Source organism: Myotis lucifugus, unplaced genomic scaffold, assembly GCF_000147115.1.
Source record: "Myotis lucifugus unplaced genomic scaffold, Myoluc2.0 scaffold_10, whole genome shotgun sequence".
Taxonomy (NCBI): domain Eukaryota; kingdom Metazoa; phylum Chordata; class Mammalia; order Chiroptera; family Vespertilionidae; genus Myotis; species Myotis lucifugus.
The window spans coordinates 7,642,328-7,654,828 of NW_005871058.1; the positions used below are offsets into that span (position 1 = coordinate 7,642,328).

Genomic DNA, 12,501 nt, shown 5'->3' on the forward strand with positions numbered 1-12,501 from the left:
GGATAACGTGGTCTCCTACTCTGCGATCCTCATCCCAGCTTCTCCCTCCGCAGTACATGCCGCCGAAACACCCCTTAGCTCTGTGATTTTTCTTCCCTGGTCAATATCCTTCCTAATTACATTCGGCTTAAATTCATAAGAGGCTGTATGCCCAGGGCACACCACCTGGCAGGGGGAGAAATAGTGCCACGATGGGCCGGGTAAGCTGGGGACCTTCGCGTCGGGCTGACATGTCCCAGCAGACGACTCTGCAAAAGGCCCCTCCAGTGCATTTATCTGACGATAATTTAATTCAGTTTGGTGGCTGCTGCCCCGACAGACTGAGAAGGTCCAGGGGCGGGAACTACATCCTGTTCTTTCCTTTCCCAGAATCTGGCCCACGGGGGGGTGGATCATCAAATGCTGATCACCAAATGCTGGTGGGGGAAAAAAAACCCAGCGCTTCCCTCCCCCAGCGCCGGGCGCCCCGCCCCGTGGAGCGCGCGGGAACGTGGGGATCTCGGGGCTCCGCGGGGACCTCGCTTTCCGCGGGCTCCCGCACGTACCCAGGCGCGGGTTGAGCTTGCAGGGGTCGCTGTGCTGCTGCCGCAGGTCCGCGCAGTCCGCGTGCAGCTTCCACGCGTTCCCGAAGTCCTCCACCAGGGGCTCCACCAGGCCCGCGGGCGTGCGGAAGTCGTCGCCCTTGTTGCCGTTGTAGTTCCCGCACAGGCCGCAGGTCCTCCCCGCGTAGACCGGGGACAGCTGCGGGGAGAGAGGCCGCCTTGGAGCAGCTGCCGCAGATGCAGCCGCAGCCTCCTTTCGCTAGAGAGGTGGCTTTAATAACAAACGCTCCCGCTCCCCGGGTGAGAGATGCGTACGAAGTTAGGACCGCAGCTAAGCCCTGAGCTGCAGGAGGAAGAGAAGAGCTGAGCGCAGGATGGTTTCCCACCAGCTCCAAGCCCGTTCTTAAACCAGCAGTAAGAGACCCGGCTGCTGCGCGGCATTTTAGAGAACATGCAGTCATTTACTGATGGCGACACCGAGTCCAAGGGAGGGAGAGGGGCTTGCCTGAGGTAGGGAGCTGGGACCAGTAGCCAGGTTGACGCCACCCTCGCCTGTCAGAGCAGATGCCTGTGCCAATGGGCCCTGTCACCCACGGGAATCAAGTGTAAAGTCAATGTCTTTATTGGGCATTCATATCGGTCACACATGGGGGCCAAAGAGGCTGAGTCGGCTATGGGTCAAGTCCTCCCAGAGCTCACATTTGGTGACAAAGAATAACACCTTCCGGCCCCACTGGCGTGGTTAAGTGGTTGAGCTTCAACCTATGAATCAGGAAGTCAGGATTCAATTCCCGGTCAGGGCACATGCCCTCCATCCCCAGTAGAGGGGCGTGCAGGAGGCAATGATTCTCGTCATTGGTGTTTCTATTTCTCCCTCTCCCTTCCTCTCTGAAATCAATAAAAATATATATTTTAAAAAAGAATAACACCTTCCCATCTGTACTTCACTTGGCCACTGAGTGTCACTGAAGAGAAAAGGCCCTGAGCCACGAGGACTCTAGGGGTTGCGATTGGAGGAGGTGAGGTCTCTAGGGGTTGCGATTGGAGGAGGTGAGGTCTCTAGGGGTTGCGATTGGAGGAGGTGGGGTCTCTAGGGGTTGTGATTGGAGGAGGTGGGGTCTCTAGGGGTTGTGATTGGAGGAGGTGGGGGTCTCTGGAGCACCCTCTGGAGGGTGACCTGGGGGGGTCCTGGGGTCCAACTCCAGGCCATTGGCATGTGGCTCCTTCTCATGCTTCTACACTCAAAGTGCACACTCGGACAAGCTGGGAGTCGAGCCCGTCTCTCTGGGGCATCGCTGGTGTGTATTGAGAGAGCCTGGTTTAAAAATTGCACAGGGGTGGGGCCCCAAGTCCAGTCTGCTGCCCTGCATGTAATCCATGCAGCTGAACGGGGTCCCTGTGTTCTGAAACCCTCATGCTTGGCCTGGACCCTGTGTGGTCATCTCTTGGATGACACCCTTCCAGCTTCCAGCTCTGATTTAACAAAATGGAGGAGGAACTATCTAGCGGAAGGTTCTGGACCCATAAAAAGTGTATCCAAGTAAATATCATTAATGCGAAAGAGGGTGGAGTATGGTTCCTTGTTTGCTTTACAATGATCAAGTGTTGGCCCCCGAGGCACCCAGCCCTCCCCTGACCGTCCTATTTAAAATGTAACTCCTCTTGGCCCTGGCACTTCTTGCCCCCTCCTCTGCTTTATTGATCTCCCCAGGATTTACCACCTTCTAATACATGATCTAATTTACTTGTTGGTTTTGTTTATTGTCTGTCTCCCCCACTGGAATTTACACTAAATGAAGCAAGGATTCTTGTCTGTTTTGTTTCACTGTTGTAACCTCAGCCTTGCCAGTGGTGCCCGTGGACACGCAGTAAGTATGTGTTGAAGAAATGAATGCTTGAACAAATGACTGAATGAGTTCATGAATGAATGAGTGAGGCTGAAATGCAATGCCAGCAGTCAGGGCCAGCCCTGAGCAAAGCAGCAAAATCGGTGACAACTCTTCCTCCTCACCTGCATCTCAGCACCCTCTCTTTCCTCCTCATTCTCAGGCCTCAGTGACCTTCTACTCCCGAAGTGCCCTCCTGTTCATCCCTCCAGGCCTGCCATCACTCCCATGCCCCACTCTTTAAATGATATCTTCTTCCATCCCCTTGGCCTGTCGCAGGGGTCAGCTTGCCCCGGGATGAAGAGTGGGTGTATCCATGGACATCAGGCAGGGGCTGGCCACCAGCCCTACATTAGCCCAACACCAGAGACTTCCAGAATACTCTTGCTATTTGAAATTAACCTCGGATCAGTGACACTTCTGATAACTGTCAGAGGTGCTATGGCTGAGTTGGGCCCTGGGTCTCAACCAGCAGAGCCCGGCTGCCTGGACCACCTGGCCCTCAGGGATGGGGCTCTATACCTCACAGGCTGAAAGGAGAGCAGGGAGCCCCCACAGCACCTGGCCGGCCTCCTCTCTGTTAGGTGTGCTCACCCTGCTCCTCCCCGTGACCTGTCTTCAGCTAGAGTCCTCCACTGGGCAGCCCCCACAAACCCCGGAGTCAGCACGGTGATGCGCCTGCCTCCTGGTCCATCCACAAATGCCCCCTTTTGTCCTCCAGACCAAAACACCGAGGGCGTTCCCACAGCCACAGGGTCATCTGCTCCTGTCCTGAATCTTGACCAGTGGAGTCCTCCTTCTGTTAGCTAAACGGACTGAAACCCAGCCCCAAAGACAACCCTGCATTCCATTCCCACAGAAAGAGTCTTCTCCGGAGAGAGAGAGAACAGAGAAACCCGAAGAGAACAGCCACCCGGACAAGACGTATAGGCCTGCTGACTCAGGGAGAAATCACACAGATGGAGAGCGCCCTCTGTGGGGAGGGCAGGTTCCTGAGAAAGTGACATGCTATTGAGACACCTCCTTTCAAGACAAGTAAGCAGGAGGTGACGTTAGAAACCCAAGTCCCAGTCCTCACTCTGTAACCAAATAGCCATGGGACTGGGCAAGTCACTTTCTTGCTCCAAAAATGATGGGTCTTTATTTCCAACTGTAAATGAGGGGCTGACAAGATCTCCTCGTGCTCTATGGGCTGTGGTCATAGGGTTTATTTTTTACAAAAGGGGGGGGGGGGGAAGGAAGTTAATTTGGAACTCTCCTGGGGACTTTAAAACAAGAGAAAGAACATGACGTCATCAGGATGGAGGACGCCAGGAACTCATCGGGGACACCCTAGACGCCCGTCACAGTATTATACCCTCAAGCCCTGTGGAACCTGGTACTCGGGGACACAGAGGGGACTCTGCAGGGATCCTAGGAATGACATAGGGCAATGGTTCTCAGAGTGTGGTCTCGGAGGGTCTCTGATGCCCTTTCCAGGGACCCTGCAGGCCAAAATATTTTCATAGTAACACAAAGACAGTGTCTGGCTTTGTCCCTCTCATGCTCTTATAAGTGTGAAGTGGTATTTCCCAGAGGCAACATGACAAGTAATATCGCAAAGATTGAATACAGAAGTGGCTATGAGACCAGCTGTCTTCTATTAAGCCAGCCATTAAAGAAATCTGCAGAATTGTAGAACAAGGGTATTCTTCTCAATGCTTTTTGTTTTGGGAAAAAGTTTCCTCACCCCCGAAAAATGTTATTTATATTAATGGGTAGTGGGTTTATTATTGTTATTTCTAAATGAATTCCTAAGTACATATTTTAAATGTCTCTGGTTTAACTTCTAATCTGGTAAATATCGGTAGATATAAACTTCATAAGAGTTCTTGAGGTGCTCAATCATTTTTTAAAGGACAAAGGCACCTGAAGACCAAAAAGGGAGCAGGACTGGTCTAGTGGGCAGGTTGCCACCCAGAGAGCTGCTGGGCTCTGCCGCCAGCCAGTGTGCAGCACTGGACACGCCTCCCAACCCCCAGGAGCCCTGGTTGCTTTGTTTATAAAATGGCAGTGACAATTCCAAAAAAAAATATAGAGATCGCTATCTAACTGTGACCCCATCACTACAGAGAGCAAGGGGAAGTGGCCCTGGACTGCACAGGCCCAGGGCCCGGGTGCGGGATCTGGTGATTCCCAGTGCACCCCTCCCTGGGCAGTGGGACGGCTTTGTCCCCTATGGGTGCACAACACAGGCTTGGCTGTGAGTGCCAATCTGGCTCTTCCCTTGCTGCCCCAGGGACACCCCTGCTCCCAGGTTTTGTTGCAGCCAAGAGGCCGGGCAGCAAATCTGCCCTTCCCAGCCCCTTGGGAGCCCACCTCCTCGGAAGGCCCTGGGGGGTACCAGAACCCCAGGCGTGAGAACCCCTAGGACAAACAAGGAGCGTCCAGACAGCAAACACCAGCCTCTGGTAAACAAGAGAGGCCTGTTCTTCCCTCTGGGGGCATAGGGCCTGCGGAGAAATGAATTCTTCTCCCACACACAAAGCCACTCTGCCCACAGCACAAGGGGCACTTTGTAAGGCTGGACTGCGGGGAGGCAGTGATCCGAGGGCCTACCTTCACCAGCAGTCTCCCGCGGCCATCCCAGTCCATCTGCAGGTCTTCCCCGTAGCTGAGGCGCACAGAGGCCAACACGGTGTGCTGGATGCGGAGGTCACCTAAAACCGAGCAGGGCCAGAATTTGGGCTGAGATGGGGAGAGGGCAGCATGGGGAGAGATGGGCTGTCTCACGAAGAACTGTAGCAATGAAAGCAATCCGTTATGGGGACGATGGAGGTGTCCCGGAACCTTAAGGGGGTCTCAGGAGGATGGGTGTAGTGCAAATAGGATTCCCCAAGAAGGTGCCTCTGTCTTCTTGCTGTAGCCTGCCATTCCCCCTATTGCCACAAGGTGGCGGCCAAGGTTTGTGCATCCATAGCTTGCACAGGCGCCCTGAGCCAGGGATCTGTCTTCCATCGAACCCCTGAGGCCTAAGCATTCCTTGGGCCGGTCTGCTGCTGCACGACCCTTCTAGACTGAGTGACTCAGTCCTCACAGCTGAGCGATACTGTGCGCCCTGGAGGAACATGTCATCTCATGGGCAGACACACAGCGTTAAACTGACACACAGGCATGCTGTGTGCCCACTGGCTCCAGTTCACCAGCTGTGAGCAATGCCAGGACAATGGGCCGATGGCCATGAAGAAAAAGATGAGGGGAGGGGTCTGAGAGCCACTTTGAGGGTGACGTTTGAGACCATGCTGGGCAAAATGGCACAGCGCAGCCTGGCAAAGCACTGGACAGGTAGATTTCTCCCTGTCGTGGGTCACAGGGTCACCTGGCTCTGTCCCATGACATCCAAGGGTCTTACTCATCACCAGCCATTCCTCCAACCTCTTGGTGACAGACTTTGATCCTTTTCCACCTCAAAGTAGAACCAGAAACATGAAACCCAACCCTCAATTGTCTCCTTGGCTCAAGCTAAGTGGAGAACCGTCTGGGTCCTGCTTTCCCTCTATACTCTCTCCCAGGCCTGGAGCAGCCTCTTCGTCTCCAGCATCCAGCCATCTTCCTCCACTTGTCCTCCTCCTCCAGGAAGCCGCCCATTCTTACAGGGATGCATGCCAAGGATACCCAGCCTGCCCTCCAGAGATAGCACTCTCCCACGTTTCTACAGAAGGGAAAGCAGTGAGCACGGCTGAGGGGCAGGTGCTCTGGGAGCTGGGCCAGGAGGCGGGACCCACCTTGCAGGAGGGGTAGCTGGACATCCTGGCCATCTATGGCAATTCCTCCCCCATGCTTCAGCTTCACCAGGCTGTTGTGCAGGCTGGGCAGGCGGGCAGTGACTGAGCGGGTGCAGACAGCATCAGGGTCATCGGCGCACTGCCATGAGGGGCATGCAGAGTGACGTCACCACACCCCACCAGCCCAGCATCCCAGCCCAGGACCCCTGGACTCAGAGAAAGACTCCAACCCCACACAGCCTCTGGCTTTCTCTCACAGGACAACCCCACTGTCACAGCTCCATCGCTGTGAATGGTGCCCCTGGAGTTGTGCAGCAAGAAGGTCCTGAGCCCAACCTATCCCCCTGCCCAGCTTCCCACGGTTCTTGTGCCCTTTCCTGTCTGGGTCTGGTCTTACATGAGGCACCCCGGGCCTCTTATTCCTTGGGCCTATTGTCCCAAAGCGAATCGGGACTCAGACCCTCAGGGGAAGCCCTACACATTCTATATGTCCTCCCCTTGGCTCCGTTCTCTAGAGAAAAGAAGCAGGTCGTGTACACAGCAGCTCAGTAACGAGAGACCACTCGCCCCACCCCATCACTCCTCCGTCTGCCTCCTGACAGGCACCTGTTGAGCTCACCTGCACGGTCTCTATGACAATGGAGAAGGAGTGGTCCTGGCAGTCCCGGGCCAGCAGGTACTGGCAGACCCCACTGAAGGTGAAATACCTGTCATCAAAGCTCTTGAAGTGGGACTGTCCTGTGATGATACACTCTCCTGCAGGGGCACAGAGGAGGGGGGTCAGGAGGAGGAGGGTCAGGAGGAGGGGGGAGGTAAGGAGGGGGAGGTCAGGAGGGGGAGGGGGTCAGGAGGGCGAGAGGGAGGTCAGGAGGAGGAGAGGTCTTTGCCGCCCTGGCATCGTGGGGGCTCCAGACCTGGCCCACCCGGGAGAGTCTCCACATGCAAGTGGGCAGAAAGGCCAGCCTGGAGGGCTGATGAGAGGGTGAGGGGGCCCTCTTGGAGCTCAGCAGTGCCGAAGCCAGGACCCCATCCTGCTCCTCAGCTGAAGGGCGGCTCTAAGGCCTTCTCATGGGCAAGTTCATGCTGGACTTCAGTCAGGCCAATGGGGGGCCAGGAGGTCATCTCCTTGGCCCAGGCTGACAGGTTTGTGGTGGGAACAAGGATTCCCCTTCATCACCCCACAACTCAGAGCCCTCAATTCACCCCCACCCAACTGCTAACCCATCCTCCCCTGGCCCCATGCTGCTGACCTAGTGCACCTGGAACCAGAGATCACACATCCTGGGAAGTGTCCATGCAGACACTCCACCAGGGTCTCCCGTGATCCCCGATGGCCCACCCAGCCTAGGGCAATCCCATCCCCGAACCCACAATGACCCATTGAAGCTGAAGCAGGCATATGGGTCCCTTCCCACCTCCCTTGAGGTATTACCTCTCATCTTTGCTTTCTACTCTATAGAAACATATAGACATACACCACAGCTGTTCCATAAGTAGGGAGCCCCCATGCCCCACCTGGACACCCCTGATCTCCAGACAGCGGAGGCTTGCTCCCCATTGCACTGATGTACTTTCCCCTGGCAGGGTCCTATAGCCAGTCCCACCCAGCCCATCTCCAGGAGCAGGGGCTGGGCCCTGTCACAGTCAGGGGTCCCCAAAGGCCACAGGGAGATTCTGGCTGCCCATCTGTCAAAGGCAAGCTTCACGGCCCTGTGCCCACGTTTGCACTGAAAGGCACAGCAGGCATAGGCAGGGGCCACACGGCACACTTTGGACCCAGGTGTGGCCTTCCTTTGGCATGTGTTGGAGGCAGGGGTCCGGGTGCGAAGCCCTGGTTATGGTGAGTGCCCCTCTGCCTGGTCCTCAGGGCAGCTGACCCCTTCTAGCATGGCATGGGTCAGGAGGGCACACTCAGCCCAGAAGAAATGAGGAGAAAGTAGGGAGGATCCAGACCATTCTCATCAGCATCAGCTTCTGTGATGATCAGAAAGATGTATTTGGTCTTTGTCCCTGGTTCCTGACACATAGTTTCTAAAATCCTGGAATATCCCGGGTATAAGAGCGTCTTTTGTTCTAATGAGCCACTTTGGGAGGCGGGGGGGGGCTCAGGGTGGGCCTGGTCACAGAAAGATCAGGCATGATTAGGGGGCTGGGACTTTCAGCATCACCCCCAACCTCAGGGACGGGAGGTTTACTTAATAGTGATTTAGTTGGCCATCCTACCTAATAAAATCTCCACAAAACCCCAAAACAACAGAGTTTGGAGAGCTGCCAGGCTGGTGAACATATCCAGGCAGGAAGGTGGCACACCCCACTCCACGAGGACAGAAAGTCCTGTGCTGGACCCTTCCAGACCTCACACTATGTGTCCTTTAAAATGCCCTTTATAGCAAACCTATAATAGTAAGTCCGGTGTCGGCCTGAGTTCTGGGAGCCGTTCTAGCAAATACGGAACTCGGGAGGATATTGTGGGAACTCCCAACTTGGAGCCAAGTCAGACAGAAGTAGCTACCCTGAGGACCCAGGGCTGGTGCTTGGCATCTGAAGTAGGGGGCAGTCTTGTGGCCCTTAACCCGCATGGTCTGTTACTGTCAGAATTGAATTGAATTGTAGGACACCCGTTGGTGTCCAGAAAGTCAGAGAACTGGTTGGTGGGGGCGGAGGGGAATCACACACAAATGGTGTCAGACGTGCTGGGAGTAGAAATAAACAGATCACACCTCCCCACCGCATTGTCCCCCAAGAAGGGCAGGAGCGAGGGTCCCTGCTCATGGAAGTCAGAGCAGAACAGGACATAGGAAGGGCCAGGTCATTCCCAAGGATTGTGAACGTGCTGGAACTCCACGTCCACTGATGTCACGGGAATGCCACCATCTTCTGCAAACACTGTGACCTGGGCCTTTGTGTCAAATGCCTCGACCTTGCTGCAATAAAATGGGTGGGAATTTTCCCTCCAACCTTCCTCTGTTTTCTCAAGAGCACTCTTATCTGAGAAGTAATTGGACTTCCATTCTCTTCGACTGACCATGGCCAGGAAAAAGGGGTCAACAAGAAAATGCGCAAACATTCAAAAGCACAAAGTTCAGGGCTAGCATCTAATCCTCCGATCTGATTTCCTGCTCTGACCCCCACTGCTTTGTGTTCCAAAGTTTCTCAGGAATCAGAAATCTAAATATTTTATTTAACTTATCTCCTTAGCACACTTGAGGGATGGAGCTGCAAGCACAGGAAACCCAGGGACCTGGACGGGTGAACTGCTGGGGAGCAGTCGGCCCTGGGAGCTGGAACAGCAGCCAGAACAATGGGGTCCATCCTCGGTCCATCCTCGGCCCGGGGTGAGCAGGACACCACAGATGTTCCTATTCAGTCAGTCAATCAGCAAAAGGCAGCCCCCAGGAAACAGCTGGCCCATCGCCAGCCAGAGAAGGTGGGCAATAGAAGTTTGGTGAATGAATGAAAAGCAGATGATTCTTAACATAACACAGAAAGTAGAACAGCCAGAAGTTAAAGCAGATCTGCCACATGAATGAAGATGCTCCCTCACTAAAAAAGAAAAAAACATCTCCCATCAGATGAGACACGGTACCTCTTCTGAGCAAACCCTTTGTTTGTTGTGCGGGAGCCTCCATGGGGCTGCTCTGCTCTGCTCAGCTCATTTTTGTCCGTCCTTACCCAGGCAGCTACAGAAGGACCAGCCCACAGACCTCTAGCAAAGCAATTCAGACTCCCCCCCGCCAATGGAAAAATTCACCAAAGCCTGCCTCTAAGTCACCATCACATAAACTCAACCAAATGTACAAGGTGCATTTCTAAGAATTCTGTGGGTATCGCCTCAGTTACTGCTCCCCTGAGCTGGTTGGTCACTAGATGCAGAAACTAACACAGAGAAAAACTTGCCCAAAGCCCTGAAGGAGTCAAACGGGGATTCGCACATGGGCATCTGTCTGGCTCCAGAGCACAGAGCACTTGACACCACCCAGTACTGCTCCCCCTCCCCCAGGCTGGCTCCTGCAGCCTTTCACGAGCCTGACTTCATGAGGTCAGAGTCGATGTCATCCCGATCCTGGGCCCACGTGGGCAGCTGGGTCGGGATGTAGAGATGGAGTGGAGGGAAGCCTTGACTATGAACGATGATGTGCTGGCCTGACCTGACGGAGGTGTGAGTCCGGAAACCCTAACAGGGCCTGAGGCAAGGCCACAGGAGGTTTCCAGGGTACCTAGAAATGCATGCTCCCACTGGACAGGTGTGGGCCCTGGCTTACTCATCGTTTTCTCTGTTAGTCGGAAGGGAAGTTTACCTTCCTTCCCGGAGGCTTTCAAAACAGGCGGCTTGAACAGGCAACCCAAGGTTGAATGATGGGGCTATGTCAGAATGCATGAGAAATTATCCCAAACCAAATACATAACAAATGTACCAAGGCCCCACACCTCCCCTCAAGACCAGGCAGGTCCACAGGCTGCCCACACCGCCAGCCCAAGGTAGGTTCTGGCTCTGTCTTACCCTCCTGTCCCACCTGCCCCAGCCACACCCCACTTCACACCACCCCTCCCCATTCTGGGCCCCTGTGGGCACCAACCTGAACCTGCTTGATGAAGCGGCTATGGCTGTGGCTGTGAAGATGAAAATAGTTAACATTTACTGAGTGCTGGCTGTGTGTCACGTCACAACATTTTCCATGGGATGAAGCTGCTGTTATCATCCCTGTTTTACAGGTGAGGAAACTGAGGCTGCAAAGGATTAAGCAGTTTGCCAAAAGTCAGCCAGCTAACGAGTGGTAAACTGGAACTCCAGCCAGGCTGCCTGCATCCCCAGCCCATGTCCCCAGCCCCAATATTATGCTACCTCTCATGCCCAAAGGATTTGGGCCACAAATGGAAAGCCCTCCTCTTACACCTGCCCAGTTCCAGAGGAGTACCTTCCACACTCTTCTGTTGGGAGTCTGAAATCCCGTAACCAGAGCTTTATTTGTTTAAGGAACAGTCAGTTCCTCTTCATAGGCATGCTCCTTCCTCATTTACCCTAAGCAAAACATTTATGGTTCAATGGGAACTAAATTAGCAGAGCTGCTCTGGGCAGCATGTTTTGCAGAGGAAGGAAAGAGAGGCTCAGGGCTACAGAAAGGGAGTCTGCAGGCAATGGGGAAATCAGTTTCGACTGGGGCTGCCCTAATTCCTAACCAGATTAGAGGTGTGAGTGAGCAATGAAGAACAAGAGTACACTGCAGCCCGGATGGCATGGCTCAGTGGTTGAGCATCAACCATATGAACTAGGAGGTCATGTTAGATTCCTGCTCAGGGCACATGCCCAGGTTGAGAGCTGGATCCCCAGTGTGGGGCGTGTAGGAGGCAGCTGATCAATGATTCTCTCATCATTGAAGTTTCTATCTCTCTCTCCCTCTTCCTTCCTCCCTGAAATCAATAAAAATATTTTAAAAAATAAAAAAGCACATCGCAGAAGCTCCTGCCCCTCCCCATATGGACTGCTGCTTGGCTGGGCAATTTTTTTCTCCCTCCCATTCCCCATACACAACACTGTGCTAGACAGCTTCTAAGATGCCTCCTACAGTCCCCATGTACTGTATTTACATCTTTCTGTGGTCCCCTCACCTGTGTGTAGACATGTTGACTTGTTTCTAGTAAATATAATACAGAAGTGAAGAAGGTCACCCTGGAGATCAGGGTTTTACAAGGCCATGGCTTCTGTCTTGGCTGCTCCCCCTCACTCTCTCGACATCACTCATCCTAGAGGAAGCCAGCTGTCACATCATGAGGCAGCCCCATGGAGGGGTCCACATGATGGGGGACCAAAGCCTGTCAACTATGCATGAATGAGCTTCGGAGTGACGCCCTCACCCTGATGGAGACTTCAGATAAGACCACAGCCCAGTCAATAACTTGACTGCAATTTCATGAGTGACTTAGGCCTCACCCAGACTCCTAACATGCAGAAGCCCTGAGATAAAAGATGTGCGGTGTTTGCTAAGTTTGGGGGTCATTTGTTACACTGCAGTAGACAACTAGTACACTCTCATCTTAGTCCAGAGAACCAAAACCCATCTTTTTATTTCTAAGACAACCTCAGCTCCTCCAGGGACTACAAAGAAGCCCAGTCTGTTCTTTGCTTGGCTAGGCAACAACCAACTAAACTCCAGAACTAAAAAATAGAGGATCAGAGCCAGAGCTTTAAATAGGCAAGCAATAGCTTAGTAGTGGTGTTGGCAAAATATCAAACCACTCAGGAGACCATAGAGTTGGAGCTGGTTATCCTCCCATCAAGGCTTCAGAAAATATCTGCAAGGTATTTTCTAA

General features: G+C 53.7%; 1 protein-coding gene across 1 annotated transcript in view; it reads right to left on the minus strand.

The window, feature by feature from the left end:
* VWF (von Willebrand factor) overlaps positions 1-12,501 on the minus strand; it is a 117,642-nt gene that overhangs the window by 71,238 nt on the left and 33,903 nt on the right. The window contains exons 10-14 of the mRNA XM_006084318.3: positions 10,219-10,340; positions 6,812-6,948; positions 6,193-6,331; positions 5,027-5,127; positions 546-741 (exon numbers count right to left, since the gene is read on the minus strand). Of these exons, the coding sequence (XP_006084380.1) occupies positions 546-741; positions 5,027-5,127; positions 6,193-6,331; positions 6,812-6,948; positions 10,219-10,340 (695 nt within the window). The remainder of the gene's footprint in view (positions 1-545; positions 742-5,026; positions 5,128-6,192; positions 6,332-6,811; positions 6,949-10,218; positions 10,341-12,501) is intronic.